This window comes from Lasiodiplodia theobromae, assembly GCF_012971845.1.
Source record: "Lasiodiplodia theobromae strain AM2As chromosome Unknown scaffold_11, whole genome shotgun sequence".
In the NCBI taxonomy this organism is placed as follows: Eukaryota; Fungi; Ascomycota; class Dothideomycetes; order Botryosphaeriales; family Botryosphaeriaceae; genus Lasiodiplodia; species Lasiodiplodia theobromae.
The window spans coordinates 495,874-510,724 of NW_023336311.1; the positions used below are offsets into that span (position 1 = coordinate 495,874).

Genomic DNA, 14,851 nt, shown 5'->3' on the forward strand with positions numbered 1-14,851 from the left:
TGCAGCCGCACAGCGTGTAATACATCTATTGGCCGATAACAAAACTTTGCCGAGATGACTGTGCAGGCCAGATTTTGGACGTGCCAATGATTGACGTGACCGCACACAGCCTTGCTGCAAATCTCACCGGCTTACGGTGACACACAATGTCCTTTTACAATTGGCCCACGCTTAAGTCTGAGCGGCCAGAACGGAAAGTCTGGTCATGTGTGAAAATTAGGATACGGCCCCAAATTCAGCATAGTACGGGCGAGAGCAGTGGCCACCTCAATGCCAGCAATCGTACACAGATTCTCCCCAGTATCCTTGGACTCGGACAGAAAGGTGTTCAGCCACGCTGATTTCGTGCTCGTGCAGAACGCACTGGCCGATAACGTTGACAGGTAAGCGTATCTCGACGATCTCTACTCGAACGGCAGTTTCGCTCAGGCCAGGTTCGCGAAAAAAGATGAGCCCCAGACTAAAATCGAAATCGCGTCCACAATCCTGCCCAATACCGAGTACCAAGACCAGGTAACTCAGGCTATCGCTAGGGTAGAAAGCAGACAGTGCACAAGGCAAGCATTCCAGAAAAGCGGCCAACCGGGCGATAACTCGATCCCTACTAGGGACTCCGACGAGGAGCTCGACGAGCAAGAGGCAAGAGCTGGAGCGTTTATGGGAACCGTGGCGGATTCTGAACTATCTCGCACCACAGCCATGGATGCGGCACAGCACGGAGCCGCCGGCTTCGACGCAAACAGGATAAGTCCGAAATTAGAGACCAAGCTCGAGAACGGCATCACTGCGTATGGCGACGAGCCGATAGTGAAAGCGTTTGCCGCAGCGGTTAACAAGCACCCTGGAGTCTGGATGGAAAAGAACGACTTCGTGCAGGTACCGCTGGAGCGTCAGATGACTATCCCATTAAAGGATGGTTGGGAGCGCGATACCAAGCTCTCCACCAAACTCTACCTGATGGCTGACAAAATTGGGGAGTTGAAGCTGTTATCCGGATGCATCTGTTTGTAATTATATTTTCACGGTCTGAAGCCCTAATATGTATTCATCCGTTATCTTTCTGAGAATGGAACTTCTTTTAGCGTGTTTTAGTAGTATATAGTTTCTTTCTCTTGAAACTTTTGAGGCTTTTAGCCATGTTACCCTGTATATACAACGTAATTGAATGTACACTCGCTGCCATTTCCTAACGTATATCGTGCATTCATGTCCGGATGGAAGAATCAACCGCCCCTCTACCGTGGACGGCGAAGGCTTCAGCATGCACAGTGGCGCTTTTGGTTATCAGTTCTCCCACGATAGGAAAGCAGTCTAGAAGGGGGCGTTGCTCTAGCTAGGACCATGTAACAAGACGCTTTGCTCGGGTGGAGCGCCACCCCTAGGAGCGCATGCTTGCAGATCTTCCTTAACCTGTTGGGCGTGGATAGTAAGCGCCCACTTATGGATTTCGTTGATCCATAAACAAAGACGCTGGACTCCCATTACTGCCTGTAATGTCTGGCCCGTAAGGCGCTTCATCTCTGTACCTTGCCATTCTCCCTCAGAATTGACGACTGGCGTCATGACCCAGACATTGAATTCTGCAGCGAGAACGCGAACACCGTAGACCTTGATCTCACTGTTCTCTTCCTGCTTCCAGTCTTTCCCTTGTGCAGCTAAGGCTCTCTTCCGAAGTTGGAACCGGTTCCAGAGACATAGGAGCATCGCAGCTGTAACTCGGTTCATCGATATCCTGCTGCTATCTTCATCATGTCTGATTTTATACTCCACGGCGAGATATAGGCACAACTTTCTTTGTCCTCTGATGTGGACGTATCTTTTCGCTTCTGCTCCCCATATTGTTGAAAAACCATTCAGGGACAGCCAGTATAGAAGGCCAGGGGAGATATCGTAGTCGAAGTGCTCTGCGCTGTTGGGGGTGAAACTTGGCGGAGTATTCCAAAAGTTCGGGGTTTCAAACCTCGGGAAGTTCTCGGGGTCAGTTCTGATAGATTCTTGTGGTGTAGCCTCTGTGCGGAATATGTAATCTTTCGCCATTCCTGGGTTTCGTACCTCGAATTTGAAGAGGTAATATGAGGACCTTTGGAATTCTGCCTCATTTGAATCCTTGTAGGATACCAGGGCCTTGTATTCGTTTGCCACCATCTCGCAATATTCATCCGTGGTGTCGTTGAAGATGTTGTTGACTTTGAGTCCCTTAAACTTGGAGTAAAACGATGCGGGTCCTGGAAACGGCGCCTGATCTTCCGCAGACAGGCCAAAGTGGACATTAACGTACTCTCTTGTGTCCTCTTCCACCTTTACGTTGCACGGTGCTATGGCCGCATCCCAGAAGCCTGCATCCCCGACTACCAGGCATGAGCTTGAGCTACCAAGCTTGGGGAAAGGGTGTGCGGGCAGCACGAGAGTGTTCTTCGTAGTGTGCTCCGCTCCGATCGGCCCAGTCTTGGGAGGCGTGGTATTAGTCTCCGAAGAAGAGGGCGAGGCAGCAGGAGGGGGCCTCGCTGGCAGCCGCTGGTCGGCCGTGGACTGAGCTTCGGCTAAGGCGCGATTGAAGGGGTGGAATTGGGGTAACTGAGAGGCCTGAACGTCCTGGATGAAAGACTTGATCGCTGCTCTGGCGGGATGGCCTTTGTTGACCCACTGGTTCCACTGGTTGGGATAACCGGCGTTGAAGTTCGGGTCAGTACCGGAGGCTCGAGTGATTCTAGAAGTACTCGCTGATGAGAGGACCGGTCGGTCGGGCTTGAGGATCTCTAGGGTGGCTTGCAGAGTGCTGTTTGTTCTTGTGTTGGCCGGGTACCTCTTTGCTCGTGATGGAGGATTCGTGCTTGCAGGGGGCTGCTTCCGCTTCTGCTTGCGGGGAGATAGCTGCGGTGGTGGGGGATTTGGATACAAGGTCTGGGGCTTGCGCCGAACGCGGTTGGATCGTCGGGCTTCTTCGGACATGGTGGCGCCACTTCGTACTAGAAACTAGAGCTGGGAGATCTTATGCGGGTCGGTTCGTTGAGGTGTGAGGTCCGCTGCGTTAGGTGTGCCTGCCATACTGAGCTGGCGATCACCTTCCCTGGCTGCAACTGCCTCGAAGAAAATCTGTAACAAGAAGTACCAGGCCGGGGCGTGGACTGTTATGTATGAAAAAGTTTTCACTTTTGACTACTGCGCCACGACGCCACGTAGATTGTCTCGAGACTGAATGGTACGCTTTTTAGCCTGTTTAGTTAGTGAACCTACAGAGGGGCATTGTAGCTGCGGGCTGGCGCGAAGAATAGCAGGAGTAATTATGCCTCAGCAAATTTGTCGACGGAGAACAACATACGTAGGTAGTTGAAGCGATCGTCCGGACGCAAATGTCGAATTAATAATTTTACGTTCACGTCTGGAAGATGGCTTCAGCTACCTATGAAATGAACGAAAAACAAATTAACGCTAGCTATAGGCCATACTTTCCACCTGTATGTCTGTGGCAGATTCTGTAACGAGTCCTGAATTACGTGTCGAGATTGGCGCAAATTTTCGAGCGAGTGTACCAGGAAAGGACAGTCCATCGTCTACCACGGTCGAAACCGCTTCGCTTCCACACTCCGGTGCTTTAAAATCCACTCACCGTTCATAATTCCATAGACATAGCAAACACCAACAAGCTTATAACCATCCACAGTACCTTCAATCACTCTGAGAACAAATGGAGTTCTGCCACCGCCAAGGACGCACACGACATCTCCTTCGCCGACGGACTTGTCCAGCATCTCCAGTTCCTCATGAGGCTCAACCTTCGGCTCCTCGGAGACGACTGCCTCGACCATTTTTGTATGGCCGACCCCGCATTGACGGCAGCACAGAGTCTGGCGCACAGAGACGCCTCGAGCAAGCCCTCAGCCCCAGCACCGGGCCCGAAACGCCTCGCGATATCCCCGAGGAAATCAGCGCAGCAAGTGACTCCTCGCCGAGGATCCGGACCGCATGGGAAAACCGAGGCGACGTTTCCGACTTTGTAGCCCCAAACCTCGAGACAAAGCGGCTCCGAAGCGGAGAAGTGAATCTTCAAGGGCATCTCATGGCTCGCCGGGAACGCCATCTTATCCCTCGGATCCGACACCCTCGACTCGACCGTCATCCCCAGCGACTCCTTCAACCCGGGCCGCACCCCACCACCACCACCACCACTGTTATCCCACATCTCCCGCACCGCAACCAGCGGGACCTCGAGCCCCCCCCAACCGGCTCGCCCGCCGACAACACGAGCCGCGCAAAACGGCCTTGAGGAAGAACAGCGCGCACCACCAGGGCAGAGGCAGGAAGAGCAGCGCCGCGTCTCCGAGGAGCACGACGACGACGACGACATCGCGTGCCAGCAGCATCATGACTTCCTACTAGATCGTCCACGTCCGCCGCCGTTGTTGAATCCGCTGCCCGCGTCGTACCGCCGCCGCCGCCACCCCAGCCCGAAATGCAGGAGAAGACGACGACCCGCGCCGACCTGGCCGGCCCCCCGTTCCTCAGCCGCGCGGCAGGCAGGGTCGGGTGGGTGGGGTGCTAGGTGGTTGATGCAGACCGCGGTAGTCGAGCCAGAGGAGGCGATGGTGATGCTGATGGTGACGCAGACGGGGGGCTTGTCCCAGACGTACGAGATGGCTTCGTAGTCTGGACCGGAAGCGAGCGGGCGGGAGAGGATGTTGACGAGGGCGAGGCGGGCGCTAGTGGGGTCGTTGGCGTGGAGTTTGAGGAGGCTTATTATGTGGCCTGGTGGGAGGGGCTGGTATTTGTACCATTTGGGGTTTTCGGTGGAAGTCATGTTGGAACTGTTCGTGTGGTGAGGTCGAGCTGTGGATTTGCTGTAATTGAAGCTGGATTTCCCTTTCAGGAGCAGCAATTCAGAATGAATGATTGCCTCGGGCGAGGGTTTGAAGAAATATCACGCTTCAATTGCTCTGGAGGTCGGCCACTTAACATCTTGAAGGTATCCAAGGGCGAGGCGGTGTTTGAGGCTGAGCTTCTACGATTGTTTTTGAGAATGGCAACCCCAGACACCCATCGACGGAATGGTGTGGGTGCTAAGCCATCAGGCACATCGCAAACAGGTATATGACCCGCATGTCTGCAAGCATTGCCGTTCCTCTAAGCATGCCCGTTAACCCAATTTCATTTTGCGTGCTTCCACAATCGTTACGCTGGGTAAACCGCAACTGTTTATGGTCAGCTGAAGAAAGACGAAGAAATTTCTCAATTGGGGTCGATGTTCTGATTAGATGAAGAGCGCACCATGGTTGACTATGAAGAACTTGGCGCGCGGCGTGAGGCACTGCAGGCCACCTCTTTTGGCGAATACTGATCTCGGCACTGAAGCAGGAACGTCTGTAGCTTTCACTTGCCTTGGATCTGTTCTCAGCCTCGCATCGATACCACGAACGTACGAATCCTCGAAAACCGAAAATGTCCAGTAAGATTTAATGGCCCGAGTTTGGTAAAGTACCACGACGATGTGACTGACACTCCCACCATCAAAGCCCAGAAAACCAAAGCCAAAACCCTCCTATCACAAGCATCGGGCCAGGAAGTCGACAGATGCTTGTTTTCGTTCCATTGACAAGACCAGTCGGCATACCTTCCTCCACATGCAAGACCATTGCACGAACACAGCCACCTAAACCTCGTGATGAGCTCGAACGCCACTCATGCAGGATAACCGAAGGAGGGGTGGAAGGGGGGTCGTCATCTGATGAAAGCGCGCAGAAAACGACGGGGATAAGCCGGCAGACTCGGCACCGCTAAACACCAAGGACGACGCCGAAATGCATGAGAGAACGAATAGGATCGAGATCCAGAACGGTCACTTACATTCCGACCATTAGCTATGCTCCATATTTTAAAAGAAACATTCAGCCTCAGACCTGTGAAATCACCAAGTAACTGTAGTCTCTGAAAAAGACTTATAGGAAAGCCGCATCTCCCTCCATAAAGATACACTTCCTCACAAAATGGTTGAACAAAGAGACACGAGGTTGTAAGGAGATGATTTTGCGCCCGTTATCTACTTGCTTACACCGCCCAACCAAAAAAAGAACATCCGATGGTTCCAAGGAAAAATAGTTATCAACATACAACATGGTGCTCAAGAAGAGTGCCGCCCGGAAGCTCCCATGTATTACGTTTCGCACAGGAACACCGGTGTGTCGCGCTCGCGCGAGAGAGAACCTGCTTCCCATGTGCGATCATTCCGACAGTTCATTCATTTCGGCGCGAAATCAGCGTCTTCGTGCCGCCACTTTTTTCGCGTGTCCGTCCATTGTGTTTGCTTAGACCCCCAACCATCCGTACAGAGTGTATTTGACCGTGCTGCTCGGATTCGTTCACCGCGCGGGGAATGAAGCAATTTAGGAGTCGTAAGAGCAGACGACACCCTGGTCGGCGCGGGAGTTCATGAGCAGGGCGACGATGAGACCGTACAGACCTGCGCAAGCAACGTCAGCAAGAAAAGTCCAACAGCGATGTTATATCGGAGCGGCAACGTACCCAGGACTTCAGCGAAAATGAGAATAAGAATCATGCCGACGAACAGCCTGGGCTGCTGGGCGGTACCACGGACACCAGCATCACCAACGATACCGATGGCGAAACCGGCAGCGAGACCGGCGAGACCGACCGACAGACCAGCGCCGAGCTGGATGAAGTTGGTGAAGAGGGCGCTCTGCTGCTGCAGGCCGTTGGAGATCAGGACGGAGACGACCAGACCGTAGATACCAATGATACCAGCCATAATGACGGGGATAATGTCTGTGCGCGCGTCAGCTGCCCAAGCTCTTTTATCCAACGCCGCAACCGCGGCATCCACACAACTGGCGAGATGGCGGCGGTTGCGGCAGCTGCGGAGGGAGCCATACTCTTGACGATCAGGTCGGGCCTGAGGACACCCATAGCCGAGATACCAACACCGGCCTTGGCGGTACCGTAGGCGGCACCGAAGCAGGTGAAGACGATGGCTGACGTGCAGCCCATCGCGCCGAAGAAGGGCTGTGCGTGTTCACGTCAGCGCTGGGCCCTCTGGAGCTCTGTGGACGTGATGGAGAGGGTTGTTTTGCAGTGGGCGGCCGCGCGGGCGGTGTGCTGTCCGCATGACGACGCAAGTCGTTTGGGGCACTCACAGCATAGACGGGGCTGGCAGGACGCGGGCGTTAGCTACGGAGCGGCTCAAAGAGGGTGGCTGCAGCTGTCAGGCGCAGTGGAGATGATGAAGCGGCTGGGGAACAGCGGGCTGCGGCCATCTCCAAGCTGTCCTGAAGCTGAGCTTGGTGCGACGTACCAGAGATCGGTGGCCATTGCGACGGTGTTGGGAGCAAAGACACTCGTGGGAATGAGGCTACTCGGGCGGGGTGGAGGGAAGCTGGAGCTGTGTGGACGGAGCGGAGATGGGGGAGATGGTGATGCGGGAGATGGCGATGATGTCTCGACGGGCGAGTGTGGTTGCAGTTGCTGTCCATGCAGACTTGGGCCGTGTTTCTTGGCGTCACGTGCAGTAGCCGGAGGCCCGAGCTTCCGCCTCGCGCGGCGGCCGGGAACTTTTTTCGCTCGCCTTCTGGGTGACGCAAAGCCACAACTCCAACTCTCCAAATCTTCTTGCCAACGCGCATTCCAAAAGGGCGATCTCCGGAAAGGAACCCTTTTGCTCACCAAGTCGCTCGATTCCGCACAGCAACCCATCACCGCCAAAATGTCTGACCAGTCCGCCGCCTGGCCTCTCGCCGACGCTGCCCTCAGCCAGGAAATCCTGGACCTGGTGCAACAGTGCTCCCACTACCGGTGAGTGCGCGCAGCCCGTAGAACATGCAGAACGCACTTTTTTTGTTCTAACGTCCTTGTAGCCAGCTGAAGAAGGGTGCCAACGAGGCCACCAAGACTCTCAACCGTGGTGTGTCCGAGGTCATCGTCCTGGCCGCCGACACCACCCCTCTCGCTATCCTGCTTCACCTGCCCCTTCTGTGCGAGGACAAGAACGTTCCTTACGTCTACGTTCCCTCCAAGATGGCTCTTGGCCGTGCTTGCGGTGTCTCCCGCGCCGTCATCGCCGCCTCCATCACCACCAACGAGGTAAGAAATTTTCGCTCAATCTGTGTGTGCGCTGGAGAACTGCACTAACGAATTTTTTTTACAGGCTTCCGACCTCATGGGCCAGATCCGCACCCTCAAGGACAAGGTCGAGAGACTGATGATCTAAATTTCCATTTGCTGCCGATTCCCGACGATATCTTTTAGATTCGCCGTTCTTGCTTGAAGGTCGTCTGGGAGAGGTTGTACAGGAGATTTTGGGGCTTGGGTGAATTACACTGAGACTAACGTCATGGTGAAAAAGAAGGATATGGGCATAGGTGTACTCACCCGTCCTCATGTCATGGGCAAAGCTTTGGATCCTTAATTGGACTCCAACGGAATCAAAATTCATACCTTTTCCTTGCATCACTTGTTGTGTGTTAATGCTAAATTGACCCTCTATGAAGTGCTATGAAACCCATCTATCAAGAACAAAAAGAGCGAGGATAGGAAGAAAGACGAACGTTGACAGTACAAGCATTATGTACAGAAAAGGAAATCTATGAAGCCAAAACTGCAAGGTAAACTAAAGGAAATCTAGTAACATGGGTAAGGAGACATCGGAAAAGAAACATTTTCATCTCTGACCACTTCGTCCACAGCCAAGCCGCCACCCAAGACTTTCCACATCTCACATCCAGAACATGATATCGTCAAGGTTCGGATGCCACGGGTTCTTACGGTCCACGTTATTGCGGTCCTCCTCACGCATCCAGTCGTGCTCGAGGCATCGATGGAAGGCTTCCTCCTCTGTCTCCCATCTCAAGGTTTCGTCGTCCTGCTGCCTCGCTGCACTAACATTCAAACTTCCGTCGAAGAAGCGCTTCAAGTAGACGCGACCGCGCTCGCACAGTCGATCAGCGTAGTACGCTGGTGGTGCGTACGAGACGGCTGAGGTTGAGCGTACGTAGGTGTAGCAGAGCTTGTTTGTCTAAAGAGGCCATGAGGTTAGCTCGGAATTTCAAAGAGTAGGAAGGGTGAGGATGGTGTGGCTTACGAAGTCTTGCAGCTCGTTAGCTTTGAATCCCATCTGGTTCTCCAGCACGAAGTAGTGCGTCGGACGCGAAGTTCCTTGGATGCCGTTGTGCGTGACGATGAAGAAGTCGAACCAGGTGGGGGACGTGATGGTCGAGTCAACCATTGTACCGGGAAGTACATTTCCCGATTTGATTGCGCGGACTGACTTCTGCGCCTCATGCGGATAGAGGCGGGTATGGTGACGTTTGGCTGTGATGATGGCGGTGATTTTGACCGTCTTATCGGACTTCGTCTCTTCTGCATACGCTTCCCTAATGGCTTTCAGTTCGTTACGCTTGACAGAAGCGTACTGACTGTCGCTCACACCATCACGGTAGTACATGATGTTGTCTGGGTAGCGTTCCTTGTTGCGCTTCTTGTAGGCCTGCAAACGCTCCTTAACCATTTCCTTCATCTCCTGAATCATCTGCTCGAGCTGTCAATTGGAAGGTTCACTGCACCGGAGCATCCGCTCACTTACCTCTTCAGATTGTTTCTCCCCGCGAGGTGCCTGTCGACGCATAGAGCCAAGAAACTTGGTGAAGCCAGCATCAACACTACCGACGACCGCTGCCACAGAAGGAGTGCCCTCCACGCTACCAGGCGACGGATGAGTGACATCAGCACCGAGGATCATGGTGTTCTGAAGCACAGATGCACCAAATCCGCCTTCAGTCAGATTTTTGACCAGGTGATTAGTACCACCGAGTTTCATATTGACCTTCATCCCAACGTTGGCGACGTAGCCCTTCCACTCTTTTTCAGCTTTTTCGCTCTTTCCGCGTGACGAGTACATCCTGAAAAGCTTTTCTGCGTTCATGCAGACCGTCTTGAGTCCAAACTTCTGGTCGCATAGTTGCTTGAATAACGCGTAATTAGCAGTACTGTCCTTTGTCGGAACGAGGAAGATAACTAGGTCTGGATTCCATTTTGAAACCTTTCCTAGGGTCTCTTCCAGATCCTTTAACGTTAAGTTTGCTGAAAGCTGCGCATGATTACACGACGGTTCATTGATCCTGACCTTGAGATATCCACTGAGTGTGTTGAAGAAGTCTTTGTTGAAGTCGGTGATTGGAAACCGAGGATTACAGCGGATGTAGAAGACCCTAGAACAGCTGCTGGAACTCTCATACTTGCGGTCGATCATGTTCCACGTTCCATTATTCATCTTTGGCGCTGGTGGTTGGATTTTGACATTCCCGAGCGTCTTACACGGCACGATCACGGCTTTGGGCTCGACGTTAATACCAGCCCGGTTCTTTGAAAGTGTTAGTACTCATCGCTGACAATTTATGCTGCAAGGGGCCTTACGATGAAACTATCTTGGCCGGGTGAGAGCAGACCCATGCACCGGAGGCCCTCTCCCATAATACCCTTCTTGTTCTCATCTGGAGTCCGGCACGCAAGGTGGACCATCGCGTCTTGCAGAGCTGACGAAAGCTTGGGTCGAAAGGGCTGGAAGGCAAGGATCGTGAGGGTTTCGGGCGCGTACCACATGGCGCCCTTCGCCGTGCCCAAGTTGACGCTGATGCTAGTTTCTTTAAGAGATTTGGTCTCCTTAGCGTATTCTGAAGTTCTCGTTAGCGACGGCAGCTTACGCCTAAGATGCTAATTATTCTCACTTTCTTTCAAGTAGTCGAAGACGTTGACTTCCTTTGGCTCTTTCCCATCTTCCGCCAGAATGAACTCCTGTGCCTTCAACTGTCTGCCGAACCCTCTGATGGTCTTGATTCTGCGTGACGGATTTGTCGGCGCTTCCCCCTTGCTCTTACCAACATCATAATCAATCCAGACACGTGCTCCAATGATGTACTTCTGAGCTGAGTCGACATCGAAGTAATTTTCCGCGTGAAGGAGAAAGTCGCTGAGCTTCATCGGACGGAAGAAGACGCTCATGGCTGTGTTGAGGTTCAGAAGGATGTTTTCCATGGCAGGCTTGATGGTTGAGAAGTATCCACGATGGCAAACCAGCAGAGAAGTAGAAGTATCTCTACCTCTCTTCCTGAGATCCTCCCAGCCAGCCTTGCGGAAGAAGCGGTTGGTACCAATCTGGAAACTCTCGAAATCTTCGTCCGGATACTCAGTTGCGTTCTTGGAGATGAGGATGTTCAGAGCTTGCACGACAAGGTTAGAGTTGACTTCACTGGGCGCCGCGGTGCCATTGGCCTGGTTCTTGAAGGCGTCCAGGTCGAGGGTGTGTATCAGACAGAGCTCCACAAACTTAGAATCCCTCTGCTCCCCTTCCTTTGGCTCCACTGACACGTCCACCTCACCCACCTGGTCGCCCGCATTTTCCCGGCGTAGGTCCACCCAGGAGACCAGAACATGCTTGTAGTCTGTTGCAAAGAGGTTCCGGTTGTTGTTCAAGGTGTCCGTGTCTCGAATGAAGCGCTCGATCAAGTCTTTCTTCTTTCCACGGGCCATCTGGTTCTCGAAGGCGGTCCCGGAAAATTCGTACCAGAAGATTCGCTTGTGCCTTAGCTTGACGGTGAAGTGGTTGGTGAGAACAGTTTTCTGGTCCTGTGACCCACTGAAGGCCGGGCGAAGTGCGTAGATGTTGTCATCCCCGGGACGCAGATCAAAGTTGATATTTCCTTGCGTGACTGCTTGGCCGCTCGTGTCCACATGCTTTGTGTCGATACTGTTCGAGCCGGCATAACCCTGGCGGTCTGGAAGAGAGGTAGTCGGCTGGAAGAAGGCGTTGAACTCTGCAAGCTGACCGTCCTCCAGAAACGCAGCGTGTTCCTCTCCGGCCTGCTTACTGCTTCCCTCCCCAGCTTGCTGACTACTTCCCTCCCCGGCTTGGTCACTACTTCCCTCTCCAGCTTGCTCACTGCTTTTTTCCTTGGTGTCCTCCTTTCTTCCGTTCTCGACCCAGACGGCAAACTTCTTCTCGCGCTGGAACCTACCGTACCGAGACTCGGATGGCCAAGCAAGAGATTCAGATGGTCCCTCAAGGGTCACCTGTTCCCGACACTGCTTCCATTCGTGATCCCCCTTGCATCTGTAACAACCGCTAGACTGGACGGTCATTGCCTCCATGCTCTCCCTGTTTTGAAGCTGCGGTAAGTCATGATCAAGTGCGTACCCACAGGGAGGACCTTCTTTATGGCGATTCTTCTTCAACCACTGCTTCTCACGCTCGAGGCGCTCTGTGTCGGAGGATAGACGGGGCCACGCTACCGTACCCGTAGGGAGTCTATCATCAGGCCACAAGAGTAACTTCTTTCTGCAGCCATCGGTCTCATGACTGCCTTGAGTGTTGCAGCGGTCACAATCCTTCTTCTTTCCCTTCCCTGCCATGGTATGCGAACTGAGCTTGAAAGTAAGGGCTGGAAGAAAGAATTGAGTATGGGATGTAGCAAATGTGCTAAAAGAGAGCCTTGCAGAGGATAGTCCTGGTCCGTTGATGATGACCTGAGCTGAGCGACGACGTACGTTTTAAATATTCTCCAGTTTCTTCGTGTTGGAATGGTGACTAACTATTGTCATGAGAAAAACATCATACAGCAAACGGCTTCCGCGCCACTCCCCACAGACAAGAGGCCACGGGAAACTTTACCGGCCAGGTAAGCGCACCATTGTCGCTGCTTCCCGGAAGACATTGGAATTTGATTGTTTGGTTGTGCGGTGAAGCGGACATATGCGTCAGGTGGATCGTCAAGCCATGTAGAGCTCATGTAGCTGTAAGTAGTAAGACAAACCAAGGTTCCACATGACTGTTCAGCACCTCTGTGGCTTTCGTCTTAGTCCTTTCGGCAAACTTGGTGTTCGGCATTGTAAGTTCCAAAGTTCCGTGCAGCAAACCGCAATTCTGTAACTGTTAGCAAGAACACCCTGTAATTCTGTGCAAGATACTGACACAGCTACACGAAGAAATATCCAGCCCAATTGTCTGATAGAGGCATTCAAACCCCTGGTGTTAGGACAGGACGTATCTTGCCTGCTGCATGTTTCAGGTTACCACGCCTATCGAAGTAGGGCAATAAGGGAAACAAAGAAAAACAAGAGCTTGAAGGTTGACTTGACAGAAAACCGAAGGTGTGAATAAAATTTGCAAAACGATTGTCTTTGCGATTGGAGATTATTCCTTTTGTCTATCCTTTGAAGAGTCTGTACACTAGGCGCTCTTTGCGCCTCCACGTGAGTGGAAAGTCTATCAGCTTACCTTGCCAAACCTGTACAAGTACATTCCCATGGATTTGTGCGAAATCCCATGCTAGTTTCCAGCGCCCTGGAACCTCATGACACCCTCAAACGCAACAAGAGCCATTGCGTTTGCTGGGAAAGCCCTCAGGAAGCAAGGCACAAAGCCTCTCCAGTATCCTTTCCATCCCTTCTCCCTGTACACAGCCTTCGCTGCGTCTCTCCATCGCGGGAACTTCCTGCCCTCGCCAAGCGGATCGGTCATGATCCATTGCTTGACAACATCAGACGGATAGCTTGTAATCCAGAATATTTGTGCAGACAAACCGCCAGCCCAGAAGTTTATGGCGGGAGCGGAGAGGTTGGTGTGTTTGGAGAAGAAGCGTGAGAAGAGATCGTAGGATCCCCACCAGCAGAAGAAGAATGTGCGGAAGAGGAGAGTGGCGCAAAGACCGTGATAGAGACCGGGAAGACCATGGCTCCGGAACTGCAAACGTGAAGTCAGCACGTAATAGATATGCAACCTGAGTAGCGCAGCGGCCGTACCAGCTTCTTCGCACAATCTATCGGACCGCTGTACAGGCGCTTCGCCTTATCCGCCGCATATTGCACCTGCAACCGCGCCTTGACGTGTTCCACCGGCGCTGCGATGAAGCTCACGGTCCAACCGGCGCCAATTCCCGCAATGCCGTGCCCTAGCGTAGGCAGCTTCTCGTGATTTGTGAAAACGTTCTCGCGGAGGAGGCGGCGGTAAACGGTGAGCGAACCGAGCATTCTACGACAATGTCAGACTCATCGGATATGAGATGAAAAGGCGCGCGTGCCATACAGCGAGTCCATTGCCATCCAGCCGACCAGCGGTGGGGTCGCGCCCTTGTACAAGCCGCGCACGCCCTCATTGCGTACGGTCTGCAGCACGCAGTCAAGCGGGCCGCGGAATTGGGTTGCTTCGGAGGTCTGCAGGCGGACCTTGACAGTGTCGAAGCTTTGGAACCTAATCAGCACTGGGGTACCGTTATCGAGATTGGAAATGCTCACGGATGGCCGACTATATTGCAATAAAGTCAGCGTCCAATTTCCAGAGTCAATTAATTACAACTCACCACTCAGCTTGGCAATGCCTGAGAAAACACCGGCGACGAAGCCCTTGTAGTTGCTGGGAGCAGGCGCCGCCTGCTTGTGCTGCACCGGCGTGGCGGGCGTGTCCACGCTGTGCTTGGCGACGGTTGCGCTCCCAGTTGCGGACATTGCCAGCGTTGTGTGCGGGAGTTCAGCGGCAGCGGCGGCGGAATATTTGGCTGGGGCGGAGGTGACGTGCAGCGGACCCGCGCATCATCAAGCCTTTCGGCGGGCTGGCATTGGGCCGGGGGCGGGGGTGGATGACGGCGTGAACGCAGCGCGAGATCGCACAGTTCGCGGCAGTCGGCTGCGATCCCGACGACGCGGAAGACCGAAGAGCGGCCAGGCGTCCAGGTTTAGGGTTCATGGAGCGCAGTGCCCACGACTCGAGCCCCGGCCGAGGGCGAGGGGCCCGTCACCACGAGCAGCACAGAAACAGGCGTGTCGGCCGGCACGTCGGCGCGTTCGCATCGCGGAGATCCTG

The 14,851-nt window shown here is 53.5% G+C and overlaps 7 protein-coding genes across 7 annotated transcripts; 2 read left to right on the forward strand and 5 right to left on the reverse strand.

Annotated features, from left to right (window-relative positions):
- Positions 1-270: 270 nt before the first annotated feature.
- On the forward strand, positions 271-1,011 carry LTHEOB_4269 (reverse transcriptase; the record flags this gene model as incomplete). Its single annotated transcript, XM_035513284.1, has 3 exons — positions 271-383; positions 435-513; positions 571-1,011. 3 exons carry the CDS (start codon positions 271-273, stop codon positions 1,009-1,011), a joined length of 633 nt encoding a protein of 210 aa, XP_035374973.1.
- Positions 1,012-1,329: 318 nt separating this feature from the next.
- LTHEOB_4270 (uncharacterized protein) lies at positions 1,330-2,949 on the reverse strand (the record flags this gene model as incomplete). Its single annotated transcript, XM_035513286.1, has 1 exon — positions 1,330-2,949. One exon carries the CDS (start codon positions 2,947-2,949, stop codon positions 1,330-1,332), a length of 1,620 nt encoding a protein of 539 aa, XP_035374974.1.
- Positions 2,950-4,360: 1,411 nt separating this feature from the next.
- Positions 4,361-4,795, reverse strand: LTHEOB_4271 (Ankyrin and HET domain protein; the record flags this gene model as incomplete). Its single annotated transcript, XM_035513287.1, has 1 exon — positions 4,361-4,795. One exon carries the CDS (start codon positions 4,793-4,795, stop codon positions 4,361-4,363), a length of 435 nt encoding a protein of 144 aa, XP_035374975.1.
- Positions 4,796-6,374: 1,579 nt separating this feature from the next.
- LTHEOB_4272 (Vacuolar ATP synthase) lies at positions 6,375-7,317 on the reverse strand (the record flags this gene model as incomplete). Its single annotated transcript, XM_035513288.1, has 5 exons — positions 6,375-6,451; positions 6,514-6,774; positions 6,882-7,011; positions 7,143-7,155; positions 7,301-7,317. The coding sequence occupies 5 exons, from the start codon at positions 7,315-7,317 to the stop codon at positions 6,375-6,377; spliced, it is 498 nt and encodes a 165-aa protein (XP_035374976.1).
- A 391-nt stretch (positions 7,318-7,708) lies between these two features.
- Positions 7,709-8,212, forward strand: LTHEOB_4273 (Small nucleolar ribonucleoprotein snu13; the record flags this gene model as incomplete). The annotated part of the gene is made up of 3 exons (XM_035513289.1): positions 7,709-7,797; positions 7,860-8,085; positions 8,150-8,212. The coding sequence occupies 3 exons, from the start codon at positions 7,709-7,711 to the stop codon at positions 8,210-8,212; spliced, it is 378 nt and encodes a 125-aa protein (XP_035374977.1).
- A 504-nt stretch (positions 8,213-8,716) lies between these two features.
- LTHEOB_4274 (Protein argonaute 1-like) lies at positions 8,717-12,144 on the reverse strand (the record flags this gene model as incomplete). Its single annotated transcript, XM_035513290.1, has 5 exons — positions 8,717-9,016; positions 9,083-9,529; positions 9,584-10,360; positions 10,414-10,670; positions 10,725-12,144. The coding sequence occupies 5 exons, from the start codon at positions 12,142-12,144 to the stop codon at positions 8,717-8,719; spliced, it is 3,201 nt and encodes a 1,066-aa protein (XP_035374978.1).
- Positions 12,145-13,321: 1,177 nt separating this feature from the next.
- On the reverse strand, positions 13,322-14,496 carry LTHEOB_4275 (Mitochondrial carrier protein; the record flags this gene model as incomplete). Its single annotated transcript, XM_035513291.1, has 5 exons — positions 13,322-13,735; positions 13,795-14,023; positions 14,078-14,233; positions 14,287-14,296; positions 14,352-14,496. 5 exons carry the CDS (start codon positions 14,494-14,496, stop codon positions 13,322-13,324), a joined length of 954 nt encoding a protein of 317 aa, XP_035374979.1.
- Positions 14,497-14,851: the final 355 nt, after the last annotated feature.